The sequence below is a fragment of the Clarias gariepinus genome, chromosome 2 (genome assembly GCF_024256425.1).
Source record: "Clarias gariepinus isolate MV-2021 ecotype Netherlands chromosome 2, CGAR_prim_01v2, whole genome shotgun sequence".
NCBI lineage: Eukaryota > Metazoa > Chordata > Actinopteri > Siluriformes > Clariidae > Clarias > Clarias gariepinus.
The window spans coordinates 19,933,643-19,958,309 of NC_071101.1; the positions used below are offsets into that span (position 1 = coordinate 19,933,643).

Below are 24,667 nucleotides of genomic sequence, written 5' to 3' on the forward strand. Positions count from 1 at the left end.
AAGATAAAAAAGAAATAACCACAAGGTGCCTGAACATGGTACATTAGCTCTGCCTAATGAAATGAATAGAGTTTATACAAAATGCTCCTAAATTCCAGTCAAATACCAATACCAGCCCCATACACTACCACGACAATGTCAGAGCAGTGCTGAGAATATTTCATCATGTCATGGATATGCAGCATTGGCATCTTATAGCCAGTGTTTCTCTATTGTAGCTTTTTTTATTTAATACATTGACAAAATACACAAACTAAAATTCACTTTCCAACAGCATTACAAGCAGCATTGCTGCTTGATTTTTTTATCGCTTTACCCCTCTGTGGAAGGACAGAGGGCTTTGGTTAGAAAGGTCAGCATGGTAATTGATGAGAAAAAGTCTCTCAAGAGCAGTTACCCAGTAACACACCTGGTCTATGGTGTTTGTGTCAGCGGAGAATCGGTTCAGAAGGCTTCCCAAAGGCGTTGTCTCAAAAAGTCTGGATATCAGAAGCATAAACCATCAGTCAGATGACAGAGATATATTGTACAAATAGTGTTTTCAATTCAATTTTCAGTTATTCAACATATTTTCTTCTGGGTGACACCCGATAGTAGGACTATAAATCAGGCCAGTAGACAGATTCTTTTTTCAATGTGAGAATGGACTAATGGGGCAAGCACGGGGCAGTTTGTCATTACAGCAGCAATTTTTATAATGCGCAAATTTGCAGTGTCCAGGTGAAGTTAGCCACTAAAGCAATGAGGAGTGCTTTCCCCTGTCAAATATTTTTCTCGATTCTAAACCCAGATTTAAGTAATGACATCCATGTAGCTTATTTACAGCGTAATAATGTCTTGGGTTAACGTTTAGTGGCTCTAAACCACATGAAGGGTGAGTGGGTCAGAGATCATTTGTCACCTGACCACACACAGTGTGTAATTACCTTCTTCATTACTGGACAACCCTGTGCTGTTGCCATGGAACTAAAAGCAAAATCACTGTTTGTTGTCCAGAACTCAGACAGATGGGCACATCAGTCATCATGAAAATAGCTCAGTGGAGCCTGACTATGCAACAAGGTAATGGTTTTATTGTTATCTTCCCAGAAAAGCATTCTCTCTCTTCCTTTCTCCCACACACACACACACACACACACACACGCAAACACACACACACACAGACACACACACACACACACAAACACAGACACACACTCACACGAAAACACACAAACGCACACACAAAAAATAAACACATAAATAACACACACACAAAATAAACACATAAACAAAAAGTTTCATACCTCATAGGCGCGAGTATGATGTTATTAAGCAGGTTATGGTGCAGCTCTTTGGCCACACTCAGCCCTGTCCACTCCACGGCAACAGCCGTGACCAAACACAGCACAATGCCCAGACAGCACAGCATACTGAACACTAGCAGATACGACGAGTAACTAAACCCACAGTCCTGCAATCAAAAGCACATAAAATCTGTTTCTTTTTTTTCTTACAAGCATGTGACAGGACTAAGATCATGTGAGAGTGTTAAGTGTGATTAAAAATGATGTAATAGTATTACTCTGTGATTTAAACATGAAATCACAATAACTGTACCAGCAATGGCAGTAGAGAGAGAGAGAGAGAGAGAGAGAGAGAGAGAGAGAGAAAGCGACGTAATGTTTTATTGACAGCAAAGCAGTATTGACCCCCTGGAAGATTATCCTAATGATTGTAAGACCCACAACACTAATGTGGCAGCCAAAGCGACAAAAACTACCAATGCCTGTATTTACTTAATGGCTGCGTTCAAGAGAAAAATTGTGAGCAAAGCAGAAGAAAGAAAAAAAAAAAACACATTGAAATCTCCCACATATTTGCATATTCTGAAACATACAAATGTGATTTTATCATTTGTATTTAACAATCATGAAAAAAATATTTATATTTTTTATATCATCTAAGCATTTTAATGCTTTATATTATTATGGACCACAACGTGGTGGATTACTTTAACTGCAATGTGTTCTGGCTTTAATATAAACCACTAGTTTGTATTAATGCACTGGTTATAATATGGTATATGTTCATATATGGTATAGGGTATAATTTCAGGAATGTTCATTTGCCACACCATAATGTGATGTTTGACAAAGAAATATACATCTAGTCAAATTTGTTGTCATATGTCATGGGTCATATGTTTTTTAGGTTTAGTTAAAAAAAAATTCTATCTGATTGGGAGACTTGTGTTTACAGACGCTACACTGAAAGTATAACAGGAACCAACTGTTTTTTTAGATGTTCTTTAGCATGTCATACAATAATAAATTGCAAATTGTAATCACAGACAAAATGCTTTGGTTTAAATAAATTGACACACTTACTGTAATACACTCTGTATGCACATTGAAGTGGATTATTAAAGTGTAACAGTGCATTTAATGTGCTATTTCTTACTTCACAAACTTGATAATTTACAAACTTTATTATTACACCATTATATTAGCAAAGTAACTTATATTCAATTCTTTAAAAAAATATATCAAGCTGCATTAACCAATGTTTAGACCACCAGTGATTAAAAGTCATTCTTCAATGCAAAAGCAACCAGTGTTAAATAAAGTAAAAACATTTGAAAATTGATGTAATTAAAGTAAATCTTTTTACATTAACATTTAAGCAAATTTGCACTTTTTGTTATGTATCAAAAGACATTATGATGTATTTTTAGCAGTTCCTAAAAATAACCCCACAAACATAATGAAATGTACAGTTGTTTTGCTGGGCTTCAATAAAAAACACCCAGCTGTCTGTATTTATAAAAGCATGTGTTTAGTCCCTATCATGTTTTCTCTTACCGCACCAGCTCCCAAAAAAGCTATTGTGGTTGTTCACACTGAACATCTATGTTGAAAAGCCTAAGGGATAACACAACACTGCACCAGTAAACTTATAAACTTTTTTAAGCTGTTTGCACGCATGTGTGTTATCTTTTTTTGTCTTGTATCAAAGCACCAAATTACACGGGATTAGGGCAAGTAGAATATTAAATTAGACACACACACAAACACACACACACACACTCACTCACTTGAAATAGGACAGACATGGCTCTACTTGCTGTATTAAGTATCCTGTTACAGCAGCACATGATGTGTGATCGGTATCCGGCACCCGTCATGTCTCAAAGCACAGCTGATGTACTTGAATACCTCTCTCACTTTCTCAGATAACACCTTCCACCTGCTGTGTCGAATGTGTTAATGACTAAAGTAACAGCCATGCACACTGCTACAGCTTCGAAAGATTTTGTCAAAAACATTTTTTTATAAGAACTGCTGGAGTGATATTTAAGGAATGGTGAAATAACACAGTCATCACTAAGACTGCCTTCAGTGTTAAGCACAGATAATTGCTAATCAAAATGGTACAGAAACAGCCCTATGCTTTTAACGCTCATTAAAAATAAAACAATGTGTGACTTCCAAAGTGCTATTCAGTTAGTTAATGGATAATTAAATTGCTTATATTTGTCATTGGTGGCACAAGTACCATTTAAGTCTCAGTCTTAACTGGACTGTCATATCATCACAGATGTTCATAAGGGTAGCCATACTTGTTGAAAGTCATTTTTCTCCCATAGAATCATAAAGTATTATTATATTGAACTAAGCTCATCCAACACATTTTTTGAATCCTTTTTAAATTAAAAGTGTAAATTTAGAGCTATGTAATAACCCAAGCATCAAACAGTATAATAAAAACCAACCAACCAAGGGGAGTTACATATTCATTATAGTTTTTAAATGCAAGGTCACACAAGAGTATGGAAAAGATTAGGCTAGTGAGATATTATTCTGTACCTGCACCAGTGTGCAGTTGTGTTGAGCCGCGTTGATCTTGGCATTGATGACATCAGAGGTCCAGTGAGCGAGCCAGACGTCGATGGCCACCATGAGCGAGTGTTTGAGCAGCTGAGAGAGCACCAGAAGGGGTAGCAGCAGCAAACCTGCTGAGCTCAGGTACTTTCCACACGAACGCCAAGGGATTGTAGTTCTGTGTCTCATTGCCTGTGACAGGTTATCCTCATCATCACTCTCCACCAACTCCTCTGCAGGTACATAACAAGAGATGAGCGACAAACTCATTTGCTCCTTTTGTGTTCAGGATGAGAAACATCGGGTGGCACTTGATGGAAATTAAGCAATTACAGCAAGGGTGAGCAAGCTTTGCTAGAAGAATTTGCCACAAGCAATAATTCAATCAGAGATGAAAACTACTGAATTTTTAAGCACTTTTTTAAGTATTAAAAAGTGCAGGATGGTTTGGTTCCTGGCATATCATTCACCATTCATAGACCCCACCCACTTTGGGCATGCAATTTCAGACAAAATCTTGACCTGCTGATTAATGCTACGCAAATCCTCCAAATATCTAAATTAAGCACTTTAGGAATGTGTATGTGTGTTTTTTATTATTATTATTATTATTATTATTATTATTATTTTAAACAAGTCTTTAACTTGGCAAACGTATAGTTTTTGAGTATTTTCTTTTTAAACTCCTTGAATCAATAAACTTTATATTTAATTAATTGACGCTTTTATTAACAACACATTATATTATAAACTTTAAAAGCACTGTTTGGGCGTTTTAACTTTTTAGATTTTGGTATTATTATTATTTTTATTATTATTATTACCTTTGTCAGCCGGATGAAGATTCTGTCACATGTCAGCAGAGGCAATTTTCTGTAGTCAGCTGATTACTTTATGCAGTAAAAGGACATGCACTTTACTACATAAATATTATCAGACTATTCCAAAGCTGTAAAAACACAGCATTCAGTACATTATTCTCTACATTCCCTACACAACATAAAAACCCAGATCCCTACTATAATCATACAGTTGATGAATCAAACTGCCAAGCTTTTCACATAAAGAGATAAATTTAAGAGGAGGAAAAAAGAATCATAAGCAAGATACTTGCTTAAAATTTGGCACTAAATAAAAGAGGATAAATAACAGGATGAAGAACAAAAAGTAAACAGAGGTTAAAAATAAGGGAAGGATTGGGACAGGGTCCCTGTTCATTCCATGACAGATAGATCATGTTAATTTACGTCCCTCGGGGAGGAACGCCTACACAGATCATCAAAGAGCTGATATAAAGGTCTTCCACCCGCTCCCAATTCTAAATTTAGAAGCAACCTCATGCTGTAATTTTAAGTGCTTATGAAGAGAGTGCTGGGAAACTGAAAGAAATAATACATAGAGGTAGATATGAATAAGCATGAAGCTGATGACAAACAGAAAGAATTAAACACAGTGTGGCACAAAAGCATTTAGTTTGTAATGCTCATGCTATACAGTGAGGGGATTATTGGAGGCGCTGTTTAACTTTACATGAATGAAGGCATGCAGCCAACAGCAGTGACGGAGCACACACCACCACCTTACACAAGCTTTACACATTACACAGTTACCAAACCATTGTCCACCCACACCTGTGAGTGCTATCCCCAGTGCTGCAGGGACACACAGACCAGAGAACCAGCAACATTCATCACACAGAGACAGAGAACATAGCCTGATAACACTCCACATGAGCAGCGTGTAAGAGGAACATCAGTTTAATGCAGGGTACACTTTAGGGCAGCATTTACACACACTTGAGATAAATGCTGTCACATTTGGAAGACATCTGAACTCTATTTTGTCTTAATTTTTCAGAAGCATGGTGTGTAGCTGTGCAGGAAACAGTATCATTTACAGCCTTACACCTCTGTTTAATAGTCTGGTTTGTAATTAGGGTTTTGGCAAACCAAGCAGAGTAAACTATTATACTGAGCATTTGCAAATAAGAATTGTCTTGTATTAGTCATATTGTGTCAACAGGAATATCATTTTGTTGTTGTAATAATTAATTACAGGTTATATGCCATATGCATCCAATTCTTTCCTTGTTAACTTGTTAATCATCTTTAGTTCGTTAACTGGATTCTATTTAGCATTCCCTGTTCCAAGAACAATATACCTATTTTAATAGCTTTGCAGTGTACAGTATCTGCAGTATGCTAGCTAACTAGGCTATTCAGAGAACGGCTAAGGATAACTTTATAGGTATACACAGTTAACTATCTTATGTTATTTACTGAATTTAGTCCAGTTGTGTATTTGCACTAGCTAATTGTACAACTAAGATTTTTTTTTTGGTAGCTATCCTTTGCTTGCTAGCTAGCTAGCCGTGTTATTTAGCAAACAGAATTCAGTACTGTAAGATCCACATATGTTGTTGGCCCTATATAAATAGTCTGGTTCTCTTTTTCAATAAAATAAAGTACTAGTAACTTTCAACATCTAAAAAAAAAAGCATTTTTTTTTTGTTTATTTCTTACTTCAAAGTATTATTTTCCCTTTAATTTTTTTAACATATATCACAGATTATTAGTTGGTCTATTAATGTTCTATTTTAGAATAGTTTTAGAACTTACTCAAACCATAAACATTACCTTGAGTTTATTGCTTACTAAATTCAAGCTTTCATGAAGGCTATACTGTACATTTTAGTACATTCCACTTTGTAGTAAAAAATAAATGCGGTGAGGAAAATAAATAATGTCCCTCTCTTGGGTTTATTTACTCCAATGCAACAGGTACCTTTGAACAAAAATATGTTTTCTGGCAAAAAGTAGAAATATTTTGAGCAAAAGCAAATTTATCTAATAATCATAACTTACTCACTCATTGTTTATATTACTTTATCCTGTATATATCACTGGATAGATTTACATCAGTGGATAGATACTTACACTGGGTTAACTAGGTTAATAACCTGTATACAGGGTCATGGGGGCCTGGAGCCTATCCCAGGAGCCTTAGGGCATAAGGCAGGGTACAAACTGGACTATTAATCCATCACAGGGCATCACAGGATGCCAATCCATCACAGGGCACACACATACACTCACACACTCATTTAGGCGCTAGAGGCAATTTGGGAATGCCAATTAACCTAATCTGCATGTCTTTAGACAATGGGAGAAAACTAGAGCACTTGGAGCAAACCCACCAAGCACTGGGAGAACATACAAACTTCATGCACAAGGTGGGAATAGAACCAGGAGACACCGTGCTGCCATAATAATAATCATTATGAGATTTTTATATGATACAGTTAAGCTTATTATGCAAAATTATCTGCCATTGAGCAAGACAATTTCATGCTTAGAATATTTAGGTGATTATATTTAACATCCCCATTTTTGCTAAAAAAGATTCATAATGATAAATATTACCAATCTGTGCCAGCTTTTACTGCTTGAAGAAAATAGAATCTTACTTAAAAAATTATTCAGGAGGAGATATGCAGATAGCGGCATTTCTTGCTAAAGGTTGCTCTAGTCTTTTTTATGACATGGGATTTGGCACATTTACCTTTAGTAATTACTACGACTAGGCTGACTGCCAGGCGTCCGGCAGTCTGCCAGTGACTTCCGTCTGATAGGTCACGATGATCATTACCCTCACACAGAGGTAAAAAATAAAATAAAACAAAAAAAACCTCAGTAACAACAGTTATGTCGGATACCAGTTCAGAAGGGCATATTTGCCAACTGTAAACAGGCTGTTAGGTACAGGGCATGACTTTAAACAAAGACATGACAACATGAAAGCAAACTGTCTTCTCAGATCATTCAAACAAAGGCTTTGTGTATTGTATAGCAGGCAATCCTACTGCAATACCATTTTAACCAGACCATAAACAGAAACATCACACACTGAAAGCACAAAAATGGAAAAATGGAATATGCCTTGAATATGCCTGTACAACAGGTATATTCCATTCCATTCCAAAAAGTGTGTTTTCCCTACCTTCCTCTTCTTCATCTGTCTTCAGTGCCTCTCTGGAGTACATGGCCCTTCTCAGGTTCTTTCTTTCTAATATCGTCATGCTTTCTGCTACGGTCTCCTAAAACACAGCCAGCCATTTAATAATGAAGCAGACATTTTGCACAATCTAGTGACACCATTACTGGTGTCTTTGTAGGTTTAAATGACAACAGGGGATAAGTTACAATATATGGATTTGGAAGAATAGTTAATAAGACTGCCATGGTATGAGCAACAAAGCTTGCAATTCTAAATACTTTGCAAGTCAAACAATTTAAATGATTTTTTTTTGTAATGACTAGATATGAAGTGTCTTCCATACAGGTCCATATGAATAGGCTTTGTAAATTGTAATTTTGTCTCACAGCAATTGTCTCACAACAATTGTCCATGGTCATGCTAAATTAATTATTATTAAAAATCAGATTTGAACATTCAGCATAAAATATACATATAGGTTACACATAGGTTATAATAAATGAAGCTTATTATATCTGAAAACAATGGAATTACAGTAGTCTAGTAGGCATCAGAGGCCCACTACCAACTGGTGATGATGCTCTGACAATATCAAAGAAGTCCAATATTATGGGCTAGGTAAGTGTGTATGTAATGTTCTAAAATTATTCCATTCTGTCAGGAAAAATACACAAAATAGTGATATTCTAAAGTTTTCCCTTGGCTTGAAAGTGTATTTTAAGGTGGCAAAATAAGTGAGACATTGGGGGCACTAGCCTTCCTGTGCCTCCCTGTATGTTCAGTCATAACTGATAATATAATTGGAAGGTGTCTACACCCATCATAAGTTTCTCAACTTTAATAGGTAAGCTGTGCTGCCTGAACAGAAGAGACTTGTGCACTAGGGCTGAAAATGAACATGTCCAATCTACTCAAATCATTTCGCTTTCCTCATCTAGGATGGTGCAGTTGCTCCTTCAGTACCTTCTCAAATTCCTGGTCCTTGCGATTCATGAGGGATTTCCACTGCTCAAACAGTTTAGGTTCAGATTTCTGGATGTCTTTCAGTGTGCCCTCTGTCTGGATCGTACCATCCTTCATTGCAATGATCTATCAAGAGTTCAAACAGATATCCAACCCATTAACACATTGCTTACAATCAGCCAGGTTATATATACAGTATATATATATATATATATATAAAAGAGAGGAAATGGATGTGAATTCCATAGCTGTCTATGAAACAGTGCCTTTTTTGCTATATTAAAAGCTGCAGAATAGACATTGGTGAGGGTGTAAACAGCTTAAGTGCCATCCGTCACTGGCACAAAAGCAGAGAGATAAGTGTAGGCGCAAATCTTTCATTATGCTGGTCACTGAGAAAGAGTATATTGCTGCTAATCTATCACTCTAGAACTTCATAAAAAAAAACTGAGAAAAGGCAATGCATTTCATCCATTATCCCAACAGAAAATGAATGAATCAGTACCCAGTCTGCATGAGGCAGGTACTGTAGTTTATGTGTGACCAGCACTACGGTCCTTTTCTCCTCCCGGAGCAATTTTAGAATACCCTCCTGCATTAGATGATCACTCAGATGGATATCCAGTGCCGAGAATGGGTCATCCTGTATAAAAAAAACATGACAATGTCTGAAAATCCATCTTGACTTTATACTTTATACTTTTTACAGGCAGTAATAAATTGCACAGCATCACGTTCAAGAACCTGGAAAGCAGCAAGAATAAAGTGTGACAGCTAGTAAAGGTATCCAGAGAGGTATTTTCAGAGACGTTTCAAATTCGCATTGTTTAGGAGCGAAGAATCATTTTTGCTAGGAGTCTGACTTGAGTTTACGCATCAGTGTTTAGACTCACCAGGAAGACTACATTGGTGGTCTGATAAAGGGCACGAGCCACACTGATTCGCTGTTTCTGGCCCCCTGATAAGATGATTCCCTGTCAAAAGAGCAAAGTAGATCATTAAAGGGAAAAAGTACAAAGGGAAAGTAAGAAATAAAATCTATGACATGCTATTTTAGTTTCAACATGAAGTCTATACGCTTTATTCTGTATTCAGGGTAGCGGGGGGCCTGGAGCCCATCCCAGGAGACTTAGGGCACGAGGCGGGGTACACCCTGGACAGGGTGCCAATCCATCACAGGGCACAGACACAAACACTCACACACTCATTCACACACAAAGGGCAATTTGGGCAACTAACCTAACCTGCATGTCTTTGGACTGTGGGAGGAAACCAGAGTACCCAAAGTAAACCCACCGAGCATGCAAACTCCATGCACATACTGTATAGACAGGAATCAAACCTGGCCGGGAATTTAACCCGAACCTGGACCCATTCCTCCTTTGCTATTATATTGAAATCCACTCTCATGGAAAGGCTCATTCAGCCAAAAGAGCATTACTGAGTTTAAGTACTGATGTTGGGTGAGGAGGCCCTGAGTCCCACTAGAGTTTTCCCCATCAAGCTGGGCAAACAATGTCTTGATCGTGGACCTTGCTCTGTGTACAGGAGCACTGTCATGCTGGAACATGTTTGGTTTATGTGAAGAAAACCTTATTGCTATGAAGATATTCTACATAATTGTGTGCTTCCAACTTTTTGCCAACAGTTTGGGGTTAGAACCACATGGGTATGATGGTCAAGTGTTCACAAATCTTTGGCCATATAGTATACTTTTGGAATTATCATCAATATGTGTGGCAGAATAGGAAAGTGTTACATTTTAAATGATAGTTAGGCCAAAAGTGAAACAAGGAAAATTGCATTGATTGGAGAAGCACATAGGATAAATGCCTTACATTTACCATCTGATATTTTAATAACTGCATTACAAAAAAAAACAAAAAAAAAAACATTGCAGGCATGTTAGAAAGTAATTAAAAGTGGTAGCGGTTTAAAACCAAAAACTCACATGCATTAGAATGGACCAGTGAAATATCAAATCTCAATGCTATTGAGAATCTGTGGTAAGACTGTAAACTTGCTATTCACCACTGGCCTTTATCAAGTGAACAATTTTGGCAAAAAAAAAATGGTCAAAACTATCAGAACATCAGGACATGTTCATATCAGATACAGACATGTCTCATAAGGCTTGCAGCTAATGGTGGTCCTATCAAGAGATCTTATGAGGAAAAAATCTTCTTTTGCTGATTACTTTTTCTGTTAGAGAGGACCAGTGGCAGTTAACAAAGCTCTTTTCTTTTTGAGTGCACCCTGTATAACCATTCAGCAGAAAGAAATGGCACAAAAGAGAGAGTGGGAAAGCACTCATGGTCCTCAAAAACATTTCCAGTGACCAGATAATATATACAGTGCAATCTGTACAAGGGAAGAGATATTTGTCGTCAGGAAATAAAAAACTCTAAATGAAAGCTCAAAAGTGCAGACTATTATTGAACAGCATTATTCATTTTCACTCAACATGAGACTGAAACACTTAAGGGCACAATATTACATGTGCACATTTTCTGTTGGGAAAGTTTCCTTGGCTGTCGCAGAAAAGTCTGTAATAGATCTATAGATTTTTGGTTTATGATGGAGCTGCAGTAGAGTGTTGTGATTAACGGCACACTCACCCTTTCACCAACCTCCGTCTGGTCCCCCTGCGGCAAGATGTCGATATCAGGCTGAAGGGAGCATGCTTCGATCACTGTTTTATACCTGTACAAACAACACTCTCAGTGCTGCTTTACACACAACACAGCATATTCTTTCAAGAAAAATGATTGCTATTTTATTCAACATGATATTTTGTTGACTGACTAGTTGTACGAAAACAGGAAAAGCAACATCAAACTGATCATAGCAAGGAAATGTAGCTCATGCTAGGAAAATCATGCAAATGACTGCTGTGTCTCTAGTGTGGCTGATTGTTCTGTTACTGTAGATGATTTCTAAAGTATTAAGCCATAATGACAGACTGATTTGTCACGTCTTCTAAGTGCACCAAGGCCACCACATTTACTGAAAGTGCCAGGCATAGGAAAGTATGGCGGGGGCTTTTCTGTATCATGATTGCATGATCGTTAACACAATTTTCAGAAGACCTAGAAGTGAGTCAGACTGACCCGTACTGAATAATAACAAGAGAGACTTTATTTCACCAAAGTAACGGAAGGCTACTGTTTAACATTTTTGAAAGACAGGCCATTAAAAACCCAAGCTAGTGACAACACCATAATAACCCTAAATGAGTTTTTCGGAAGTGGCATTTGGAGGACTGATAAGAGAAGCCTCTGCCAGCATCATCCAGATGGATAAACAGCAACATATGGTGTGTCAGTTTGGGCTATTAGACATGCATGATACAAAGTCAGGTCTCAAACAAATCAGACAGGCATCACTAAGAGCACTCAAATGCACTAACATTCTAAAAATGTCATTATGACTTTGTGAGCTATAAAATGTGGAACTGAAAGTCTGAGGACTGTAAATGAGCTTTCACCAACATAACTGGAACATATTAAAAGACTGACTGGCACAAGAGATTAATACCTTTGTTTGATGAGAGGCATCTCAAAGGTGATGTTTTCTACCACAGTGGCATTAAGAAGCCAGGCCTTCTGGGAAGCATACGCAACAGCACCTCTTTTCCTGTTGGAGAAATAGAGAGAGAGAGAGAGAGAGAGAGAAAGAGAGAGAGAAAGAGAGAGAGAGAGAGAGAGAGACTGTTGTCACCTTCACCCTTTACATGTAGACTATCCTTTCATTTCAGCAGTGTATGTTTGTCCAAATTCAGTGCAGATTAGCCCTGATCAAAAACCTTTATTATTCTATTTATGCATTAGGGAAGGGTTCCTGTTTTGACTAACTAATTATGTTTTAATGCTGCATTTTAAATTCAAATTATACCTAAATGCGGCAGTATACTTATTATGTTAATATGGAATGAGCAGTTATACAGTACACTTTAAATATGTATTATATTGTCATTCCACTGATGCCAGTGGTTTGGGTTTTAATTCAGGGTTGAGAGACACATTGCTTTTTATACAGTACATAAGATATATTTTATAAAAAATTATTGAATGCTTTATTTATTTGTTTATTTATTTATTTATTCATTTAATTTCATTAATCTTCAGTAACTGCTTTGTTCTTGTAACGCTTGTGTTTAAACCATACCAAGTCATGGGTACGATGTGGGTGTACCAGTTCATCCCAAAGCACTCATACATTCACACATAAGGCTAATTTATTGTTGCCAAAACCTGAAATAGTTTTCGTGGATGGGATGAAATCAAAGAACTTCCTAATTTTGTTGTTTACAAAGTGAGTGTTTATCTAATAATTTACAGCCAAACCGAACAACCAAATTCAATTAATATAATATAATAAAATGAAAAAATAGTACTGTATTAGTATTTAAGCAAGCATAAATTATAGGAAAAGTTCACTCAGACAATACAAGATGCAAGAGGTCTCGTCAAAGACCTTAAATCTACATTTATGGCTGATACTCAAAAGTGTCATAAATAAAATCACCTTATTTATACATTTCTTATGTGTTTATCTGTGAGAGTGTGTGTATACATACTGGAATTCTTCATCACCAGATGCACCTGGACTGAAAACAAAAGCAGACACACACACACACACACACACACACACACACACACACACACACACACATATATATATTATTCCATGATATTTTTTCAATCAATCAGACTAAGAAGAGAAAAATTGTGCTTGTTTAGTTAAATATTTATTTATTAATATAGATTTTCCTTTCAGTAGGAACATGCACCACCCATTTTAATTTATTGTAAATCCAATTTTTAAAATGTAGGACTTTGGAAAACTAAAATCTGATTTCAGGTACAATTTCAAATTAAGTTGCTTCATGTCAAAGAAAATGTCCATTTCATATAAAATGTCCTTGTTTGGAAGCCCTGGAGCCTTAAAATGTCATAGAGCAAGAAGCAGCCAATAGTAACAAGATCTGTCTGTCCTTGGCTGCTGTACAGCACACATGCGCATACACACAGACACTCTCTCTCTCACACACACAGCACCTTCTGAGAAAGGATGAGTACAGTCTCAGGTTAGGGTCATAAAAGGCATGACAAATAAAGAACCTAGCGTTCTATTTTCAAAGCTCTTTAAAAGTTCTTTAAACCACTTACACTATCTAAAAGACTTTCTATCAATACAACACTGTATAAAAATATATGAGAAAGGTCATGTTACTGACCGACTAATTTCCCCAGGTTTAAAGAGGACTGATTAGAACATGTAATGGATGATTAAATTGTGCTGACCTTGAGAAGCCTTAACGTTATCCTACCTTAAGAAACGATTAAAACATATAGCCAAACATATAGGAGTGTATTTATTTACTCTTAACCTTGCCTTGTCTACTGTATGTTCTTGCAAAAACGGTGCTGGGAAACAATGTGCCAACATGGTGGTAAAAACAATCATCCTAAAGACTGACTGTAAAAATGTAAGATTTCCTCACACAGAGAATGTAAAGCCTTGGTCAGGTTGTGGTACAGCTATGTGCTGCAGTGAAATCGAATGAGAACTAATCGATTCAGTTTGTAATCGGATACCAGCTGTTAAAATATATATGACGCTCATGTGCTGCAGTCAAATGGAATTCTTTAAATACATTTTTCTCTAAGAATTTAAAATGGTATAACATTACCTCTGTTTTAGATCTATACAATAATTCAGTTTAACTAAAGCTATCAATATTTCTGTAAAAGGCTTGTAAAAAAAACAAGTATTTTCCTGAAGTTTAAAATCAAAAGCCTTAGGAGTGTTACCAAGCCAGTTTTTCTAAAACCCTACATTGTACTGTTGAATAGACAGGACTTCAGGAGAAAGGCTGCAGCTGAGCACACACACTGCTTGAGTGGGACTAGATTTAGAGCCAGGTTATTACTGAGCCCAGCAGAGGCAATCACATAGAGAAGATTACAGCCCTCCAGAACCCACAGGAGAGAAACCTGCTGAAAAGCATTAATGCTTAAGTACTGTACATACATTCATGGAAACACTCATGAGTTTTGTGTTCAGGGTGACACACTGTCATACTTTATAGCAAGTAAATTAAACCATATGCCTGGAAAACATACAGAAAAACAACACTGTGTTAGAGAATAAATGCAGGATGTGTACCTTTCATCTCCCTCTGAATCCAGCTTAGGAATACTATGACAGAAAGAGAATGATAAATAATCATGTCAATAATTACAATTATTTTGAATGAGATAAATATTTTCTGTCTCGTTCACAATTTCTCTAGCTCAATGGAGAGATCCAAACTGCTAATACCTCAATAAGCTTTTAGCCTACATGCTAGTTGTTACAGACATTATGGCTTGTGAAATAATAAAGCCAAGAGCTTAAATTTACAAATAACAAGCTTTTACATGTGTAGGTCATAAATTGTTTGATTCCAGTGAAATCAAGATAAAAATCAGACCCATTGTTAAACACTATCTTGAATGACTTGAACAGTAATTAGTATCATAAACACTGATTTGTGTGAACGTTTACAAATTCCACATGCTGAGCCTTATTTAAGGTTGCTGGGGTAAGTAATGCAAATAAATTTATGTGTATTCAGAGTCTGGGTCCACAGCTACATAAATAGATTTTCTGAGAAGTCTATTCAAACCATGCAAAAAAATTCAAGACTGACAGTTCTACCTGTGTGCAAAGCCTGTTTTTTTTTTTTTTTTAGTAAAAATAAGAATAAAAGAAAGAAATCGCATGTTGTATGCTTTAAAGCTAATTTGTCATTAACAAAAACCTAGACAAGCGTAATACAAGAAGATTGCAAGCACTAAAATAAACATCTGATATAATAGTAATACTCTACAGTAGTATACTGACAATATACTGTACACTGTATACTGTACTGCTGCATGAATCGTGCTAGTAGCTCTCACATTATTTACAGTGCAGATTTGGTCTAATGTAATAACATTTCACATAACACTTCTACCTTCATTAATCAACATGATCATATAAAAATTCTTTAGCACTTAGTTCTTTTTTTTTGTAATTCACTTTTTATATTGTTAAGGGTTCAAATAGTTAATTGATTGCAATATACAGTATGTGGCTACAAGACAGTAAATCAAGGTCATTAAACCATAATGTATGAATAGGATAGAGACTGGGTTAAGTACCGTATATTTAAAATGTAACCTTAATTCAACAATATCATAATTTTAGCCTATTCACTTTTATTTTGCTATAAAGTAGTGTAACTCTTTATAGGGTAAGGAAGGATAAGCTGACCAAGCACTCATCTGCTACAATCACAGACTACTTTAGGTAAGCAGAGTTCACAGTTTTATTTGAAGAAAAATCAGTCCTCAAGAGAATTCCATAAGAGTAGGAATATAACTAACTCTATGCCCTGGCTGTTTGAGTCCAAGGAAAGGACTCAAAGAAAAAGCCTAGATCTTACCTACATTAGAGTTATAAATACCTACTGGTCCACCCTGCTATCTATCACTGTATCTGTTTATTTACCTACTGTATGGTTGCAGACAGAAATTTGCATATACTCTTCATGGACATGAACTTGATAGTAATATAAAGCTTGTAAGAATTCTTTTGAGCTGGTATTTTTCAGGAGAAGAATGATTGTACAACATACATAATGAAAGCAAACTCCAAGAAAGAGTACAAGAACCAATTTGTTAGATGGTTTTCGATATCAACAAAGACCCCAAATTTGTTAGGATTATTCTCTCACTCATTCTCAGGGTGGTGGGGGGCGCTTGGGGCATTACGCAGGGTACACCCCATATAGGGTGCCATTCCACTCATGCAATATGGCAATTTGGAAGTACCAGTTAGCCTACTCTGCATGTAGACTGTCTTTAGATCTGTGGGTGGAGAACATGCAAACTCCATGCACATAAATCAGAAGGTGGGAGTTTTTAGGATTAATTATTATAATTATTAATTCCACACCCACTTTTGTTTCTCTGTGCCAACATAAAGGGTGCTTGTTTGTCAGCACTCCTGGGACCAACAAATGGTACTGGTGTGTTGGTCCATCCATTTCTAAACAACTTCAGATTCAAAGATCAGGTTGGTATGGTGGAGGTACTGTAGCATCAAACTTTGGGCATGTCTTTTTCCTGACACACTTGACATGTCTATTGTCTATTATGTTATTATCCTTGCTACTGGATATTTGAAATTTTCTTTTGTAAAGTATCTATCTATTTTTATAGATACAATAAAGAATCTATCTATTTTTGGCAGTTTAAGCGTATTTAGCTTTTTTTTTTCTTCTTATCCCAGATCTCTGCAGAAATAAATGACAAATACATTACAAGATCAGGTTTTGGGTAGCTATACAGGACGAAATTAAATATTTCATAAAATAAACTGTATAAATGAGCTTGCTGTAAATTCCGATGATACTAATGATGCATACAGAATTTATAATTTCTAAGTAAACACAAAAATATGTACACCTTTATTCCCCTGAATGAATCCTACTTCATCTGGGTCACAGATCCATCAGTTGCATGTTTTCATTTACCAGAGCTTTGTGAAGTTTATATAAAGCCTTCCATCCTATACTCAGTGAACTGCACTAAAATAAACATTTGCACAGTCGAGACAAATGGCAGCACTGTTATTCAAGAATGATGTTTGAGAAGTAAAGCAAAAAAAATAAATAAAATAAAATAGCCAAAAAGACAAAGGGCCAAAAGGATAAAGTGTCCATATGTTTCAAGGTGTGTTTATGATAATTATTATGTGCTACAGTACATACCTGTTCCATGTCACAATACCAGAGATCCTTTGCATCTCCCCCAGTGCAGCCAGTAACAGAGAGGACTTTCCACAGCCCACCTGACCCACTATCATAGTCAGCTGACCTGGTGGGAAACACACACACACAAACACATACACACAAATGTGCGCAGAAAAAGCACACACATACACATCCACCCACCCCTCCCCACACATGCACATGCACAAGCGTGTGCACACACACCCACACACACACACACACACACACACCCACACACACACACACAAAATAAGGAAGGGGAACATACATTTCAGTCCTGCAGTGCTTATCATTATGCTGTGCTGCATTTTTACAGAAATTCTTGGAAACTCACCAAATGGGATCTTTATGTTCACATTTGAAAGTGTGGGTGCGCCATCTGTCCAGCTGAAATATCCACTGCTTATCTGTCAAAATCATTACACAACACATTTCTCTCACTTCATGCATTTCAGTGGCATATTTATACAATTTGGTCATTTGGCAGATGCTCTTATCCAAAACGACTTACAAAATTACTTCATAATGCTCATCAAAAATGCATGCTTATGCTCGTATATTGTAAATGGGTCCGAGTCTAAAAATACTATAAAGTTAAAGTGCTGCTTAGGCATGTCTTTAAAAAAGGGTTAAGCAGTAGTGTTAATTTTGTCAGCTATTTTAAATTTTAGTCTTAGTTTCAGGATAAATGTCTGTATTAGTTTTTATTATATTTGGTCAATTTTATCCTATTCTTGTTTAGTCAAGTTTTAGTCGATTTAAAGTCTGGGCATTTTAGTCGAGTTTTAGTCAGAGGAACCTTTAAGTATTTTAGTCTAGTTTTAGTCAATAAAAACTTAAGATTTTAGCAATAAAAATATTATTAATTACCCTACAGTTAATTTAGTCCAGCCAAAACCATTTTTTTCACAAAATAATTATAACATTTAAAATGTATCTTTTTATGTGATGTTTTTAGCTAATTCTATTTATTTTTAACCTTCACAACAACTGCGGGGTGTCCAATACTCCCCCCCCCCCTTTTTTTTTTACTACAAAACAAAAGGAGCAGTAATAGACAATACAGTGTTTAAAAACTTAAAAAAAAATAAATAAATTTTAAATAATATTTATTTACACACTTGGACTGTAGTAAAGATATCTCCTATGGGTCACCATCATGCTCATTAGCTTAATGGGTTTGGCAACAGTTTAGCTTTAAAATATAATAAAAACAAAATACATTACATATAACTAAACATAATTACCACAAAGAGGCAGTAGAACCACCTTGGGATGTTTTATGGTATGCCTTGATGCTCAGGGTTGTTGTATTTTTCTCACCAATTGTGTGCCCACACTGTTTTCCCTCCCACATTGGCTTTTTCCCTCCAGTTTAATATAAAGAAAATGGGCCCAAATATCGTCTCTTCTCACGAAGAGTTTAAGATGACTGAGATACTGCTGCTCGTGCCATAATAAATGAACACCGGCAAAAAATAAATCTTAACGAAAATAAAGGCAGATGCTTTATTAGTTTTTATTTTTTAAACCACATTTTAGTCTTTAGTCTAATAATGTTGCATGCTGACTTCGGCTCGTTCATTGTTTATTGATATCCATGACGTCTCGTCATTGTCTCATCTTAGTTATAGGAAAAAGGTTGTTCTGTTACAGTTGTATGAAATTGATCAGAATCACTTTAAATCAAAAGGCGTATTGGTAGAAATTAATATTATTGATTTCTAATATGCTGATTTAAAAAAATGGTACCAATCTGCCTGGTTCATCATAGCTTACTTTTATGCAGATATCTTCATCCTCCACTGCAGTTGTTTCTATGTACTGCTCATTCTGTAGCCCAAAGCTGTTCCACTCATCTCTCACTGGACGCTTACGGTTCACAACTTTCAGTGGCTAAGAATACAGATAAGACATTAAGACACACCAAGGACTACTCTGTGGCTATTAAAGTGTTTAAGTAAAGTGAAAGACAGGGTAACAATCATAAGTGACTCCTCACAAGGGCTTGGTAATTGCTGTGGTTGGTGGAAGAGGCTGGAATGGTGGCCTTGGGCTCTTGCTCTTCTCCGATCTCATCACTGGAGAAGAACTCACTCAGCTTCTGCACACTAATCCCAACAAGCTTTATTAGCGGGTTAATGTGGTCCAATCTTCTTCTTATAATCAATTTAGTTAAAACATAAGGATGCTTAATTACTTAATACAATGTCCTGCTTTATATATTTTGTCACAGTGTGAAATAGCTTGCACATATTGGAATAAAAGCTTCTCTTGCTGTCCGTTCCTTAAATAAATAGTGTAATTTAATAATCATTTCTGAGCACAACTGTGCTATAACGCATGGGAGGCAAATTACACTCCATTATTTCATTAGCCTAATGAGTAAAAGATAAAGCAATTTCATTGGGACATTTTTAAAATGACAATCGTACCTACAGACAATTCTACCCAATAATCCTACCTACAATAGAGGTAACAAAAAGGCCATAAATTTATATACTACAAGAATGTTTTCATATGTTCTTAAATAAATCACTTGATGGACCTAGTGTTGGTTTTGTGAGAAGATTTACCAACATGCAGTTCAATTCAGTAAAACTGTATGTATACAGACATTGTCACAAGGTACAATAGCTTAACCGGTGCTATGAATGCAAGTTTAGATTAAGATTTATGATTATAAACAGCCACTCCTAAAATCACTCACTTATTGTAACTCAAATGTTTTGCTTACACTTTCATAATTAAGGTCCACAGGATCTTAACCGGTAGAAAACAGGATCTTACTGTTTTCTACCTAGTTTTCAATGAGCTGTCAATTTTTTTTACTCACTTTTATTGCTTTCTTTAAAAAGCAACGGTGTGCTACAAATATAAAATTTATAACATCCTCTAAACATGTTTTATATCCTCTGTTTTCATAAAGTGCTGCATGCATTTCTCTGTTTAGATTGAGCCCGTGGCTTGAAAGTAATGCATGTTCAGCACTAGGCTGAAAGGATTTATTGGACACTGAAAGAGATAAATGGCAAGGATGGCTAATTCTAACCTACACTGGTTCCCTGTACATCGTAAATCCACAGCCTCAGAGAAGTTTATAATGTTAGAATTGCTTATTAATGCTAGAAATTTGTTTGCACACTTATGTTATTTGACAGAATATTTTTTGTGCATGCTATTCATGTGCAGAAGCGAAATGTTCCTGGTCTAATTCGTTTGAATAAATTTAAACTTCACATTTTATATCACAGACACATCAATCAGCCCTAACATCAACACCATTTTAGGTGAACTGAACGAGCAAAATGGTGACAGGATCATGGGCACCTAGGGCTCACCAAGGCCAGCCTGTACAGTCTAAACCTGCAGAAAACCAATAACAGCACACATCGCCAAATATAAAGTCAATGCTGGCCACAGCAGAAAGGCACCAGAACACACAGTGTACCACAGGCCACCATGTATGGGGCCCAGCAGACAAACACCCCAATGCCACTGACCCATCCTTCAAACTCTCCCGATCCCAATCTTATTAGGCACCCATGGGACAAACAAGTCTAATCCATGGAGGTCCCATTCCACAACCCACACTGCAAAAAGAATCTGCTGTTAGTATCCTCATGCCAGACTCCACAGCACACCACCAGAGACCCTACAGACTACCTGAGGAGCAGGGGCCTAATCCTGCACCACGAGGGACCCTAAAACCTCGGTGGTTTTAATGTTAATAGTTTCAATGTTAAGGCTGATCTGTGTTTGTAATATTAGAATGCAAACACAGATCAGCAGAAGATTTTTACTGGTCTGCTATAAAAGATAAATATGGTTGTGCAATTAGTGACAAACCTGACAAGGGCTTTGACCGTAGAGCGAACCACACTGGACAGGAGGAAGAGAGGTGTGACCAGGATGTGAAAAAGGGAAAGTGAGGCGAAGGCCACAGCTGGGGATAGATCTGCATCATCAGACAGGTGCACATGGACCACAAATGTCTGTTCACACACACACACACACACACACACACACACACACACACACACACACACACACACACACACACCAATATTAATTACTGCAATTTTCTTCTTTGGCTGCAACTCCAACCTACAATAAGATCAAAAACAAGTCTCATCTAATGATGCCCACGAGGCTGTTTCACACTGCTTCATGTAATGATTTTTTATATATAGGATAAATGGGCATATTGTTCGACTATGGCCTAGAATAATACTGCAAAGATATATTGTTATTATACATGTTATTTGAGATGCTTAATGGATTGTTTTCCTATTACAGGATTTGTGTTTTTTTTTATGCGTCCTATATAACAGCATATTCTTAGCAGACACTGGAACTTACAGAAACAACCCCTTACAGAAATCATGATTATATCAATATTCAAACCAGCAATTATTTTATGTATTAGTGCTGTTGCATATAAGTTCAGCAAACTTTATACCAGTAAACCAATTATTATTATCAATGTTAATACATATCGCATCCTTTTTAGACAGATGTACTTACAGTAAGAACTGCTGCGATTGGTATAGCGGCATTCATGAATACTGGAAAATAACATAAATATGAGTAAGAGGAATGTTTTCCATTTAGCCTGAACATGTGAAAAATTTACAGTTAAAAAAAAAGTCTTTCTCACTAGAGATGGAGGTGTAGAGAGCAAAGGCCTGCAGGCTGGTCAGCTCTTTTCTCCTGGTCTCCTCCACACTGGAACAGAAGATGTGCTCCCACGAGTAGAGCTTCAGCAACTTGATACCACGCAAGAGCTCATTGGTTTTCTTAAGCCGCTCACTGGAGTACTCCTACAGAAACAGCATCAAATCTGTACTTATACTTTATACGTTTTCCTATCTTCAGATCAATGTAAAAAAGCTAAAGGTTTAATAAAGGTTTGAGCATACTGGTTCTACATGATTAGACTGTAGTTACAGTACATAGGAAGGTAGGGGAATGTCTTTATTACTCGAATGTTATTTTGAGTTTACCCCATCTGGATCCATCATAACTACTCATACCTGTTTGCAGACTTCCGTGTTTGGAAAGATTAGTCCATATTTTCATTTTTGTCTATAAAATATTCTTTAGAATTTGTTTATGTACATACTGCATACATTCTTTGAGCATATAGCATACTTATTATCTACAAACGAAGTAGGATTAACTTACCAGGGTGTTTTTTTGTGTATGGGACAATTTGGTAGCCACAAAGTACTGCACAGGAGCCAGGAGGGCAATGATGGTTGCCCCAATCAAGGCACTTATTCCCAGAAGGTAGTAAAGCAGAATTACCCCCACTATAATCTAAAACAAGGAAAAGAATAGAATTTAGTAACTTTGGTTTATGTTCAATCTTTTGATTCTTTAGCTGGAAAACATTCACTCATTCCAAGACAATATCACAATTCACTCAGCTAATATATCTAATTATGTAACTGAGATTACCATGTGTGCATCTGTTTTTAGCATTTCCAAAGTTAAGACAAATAAGGAACCCCAGAGCCTGTTTTAGATTATCCTATGTAATGAGTTTTTTTTAACAACTGCTTAAGAATGGGGGAAAAGGGACCATAAGACCAGAAATACACATTGTTCTCATACATATTTTATTTAAGATCCCACTGCAGTCTTATGCAAAGAAACGCATTTCACATTAAACACTTTAAGGTCAATTACAAGCAAGTAATGAGATGTTTACTAATTAAAATCTAGTCATAAATATGCACATACTCAATTAAAGGCTAATTACAGTATTGTGCAGTGTTGACAATAAATAGAATAAATATATACAGTAAGGTATACATATAAGGAAATAAACTTATATAAACTAGTAAAAGTTTTGTTTAAATAATATGCCATAAAAAATCTAATAAAACAGGACAACAATTATTATTATCACTCACACATTGTCTATACCGCTTAATCCTCTATACAGGGTCGCAGGGGACCTGGAGCCTATCCTAGGGCATGAGGCGGGGTACACCCCAAACAGGGTGCCAATCCATCACAGGGCACACACATACAGTACACACACTCATTTACACACTACAGGTGAGTTTTTTTGGTAATGCAAATTTGCCTTATCTGCTGGTTTTTGGACTGTGGTAGGAAAACGAAAATACCCGGAGAACACCCACCAAGCACGGGGAGAACAACTGTGTGCAAACTCCATGAACACAGACCAGAAGCAGGAATCAAACCCCTTGACCCTGGAGGTGCAAGGCGACAGTGCTACCCACTAAGCCACAATGCAGCCCAGAATTATTATTATTATTATTATTATTATTATTATTATTATTTTGAAAAGCAGAGATACCTCTGGCCTGAAGTTGATCAATTAATTTACTTTCTTATAAATAAATGTAAAAAGTAGTAAGAAAGAAATAGTGAACCACCCATTAGGTATAATGAATAATTTATTACAAAGCTTAAAATAAACCCTAAAAGTGTTACAAGTGGATTTCCATCTAGCTTTAGAAATTCACTCACTAAAGAGCTTAATGACTAGGATGGATTGTGGGACACCCATTCCTTTTATTCTTCACCAGCCCACATGTCTCTGGAGTATTTTCTGCAATGCAACACTAATAAATGAATAAATGACAGCTTGTTAAAATAGGCTATTGTGGAGCAGGAGGCGGTGGGGCTCTCATGGGCCCAGAAAGAGCACTGCCAACATGATTTTCTCTTTACAAAGCACATTACAGAACAAGCTACATGTTTTATATTGTGGGTTTGGGTGAGAAAGAGATTAATTAATCTATCTCTAACAAAAACCCACAAAAGATTCTACTGTATATTCTGGTATATATGGTAGTAGATCAATCCATGGAGTATAGTTTTGGGGACTTTATGTATGGTATGGGTATTTGAGTGTAGAAATCATCAGTATATGCAGTAGCCATTTTACATTTATTCATTTATATCATATTTACATTTATTCAGGGGCAGGACCTTGCTTAAGGGCAGTGCGTGGATTTAAATGTACAACCTGCCAATCAAT

The 24,667-nt window shown here is 36.4% G+C and overlaps 1 protein-coding gene across 2 annotated transcripts in view; it reads right to left on the minus strand.

Annotated features, from left to right (window-relative positions):
- Positions 1-24,667, minus strand: part of abcc8 (ATP-binding cassette, sub-family C (CFTR/MRP), member 8) — a 49,262-nt gene that overhangs the window by 9,255 nt on the left and 15,340 nt on the right. The window contains exons 10-29 of one of the 2 annotated variants that reach the window (XM_053476864.1): positions 22,834-22,968; positions 22,307-22,469; positions 22,174-22,214; positions 21,496-21,641; positions 19,649-19,757; positions 19,426-19,542; positions 17,981-18,053; positions 17,626-17,731; positions 14,994-15,026; positions 13,402-13,431; positions 12,360-12,458; positions 11,441-11,525; positions 9,716-9,796; positions 9,328-9,465; positions 8,823-8,948; positions 7,863-7,959; positions 5,495-5,515; positions 3,849-4,096; positions 1,287-1,453; positions 410-479 (exon numbers count right to left, since the gene is read on the minus strand). In XM_053476864.1, coding sequence (XP_053332839.1) covers positions 410-479; positions 1,287-1,453; positions 3,849-4,096; positions 5,495-5,515; positions 7,863-7,959; positions 8,823-8,948; positions 9,328-9,465; positions 9,716-9,796; positions 11,441-11,525; positions 12,360-12,458; positions 13,402-13,431; positions 14,994-15,026; positions 17,626-17,731; positions 17,981-18,053; positions 19,426-19,542; positions 19,649-19,757; positions 21,496-21,641; positions 22,174-22,214; positions 22,307-22,469; positions 22,834-22,968 — 2,085 coding nt within the window. The remainder of the gene's footprint in view (positions 1-409; positions 480-1,286; positions 1,454-3,848; positions 4,097-5,494; positions 5,516-7,862; positions 7,960-8,822; positions 8,949-9,327; positions 9,466-9,715; positions 9,797-11,440; positions 11,526-12,359; positions 12,459-13,401; positions 13,432-14,993; positions 15,027-17,625; positions 17,732-17,980; positions 18,054-19,425; positions 19,543-19,648; positions 19,758-21,495; positions 21,642-22,173; positions 22,215-22,306; positions 22,470-22,833; positions 22,969-24,667) is intronic. The other variant, XM_053476871.1, reaches the window with a different exon arrangement.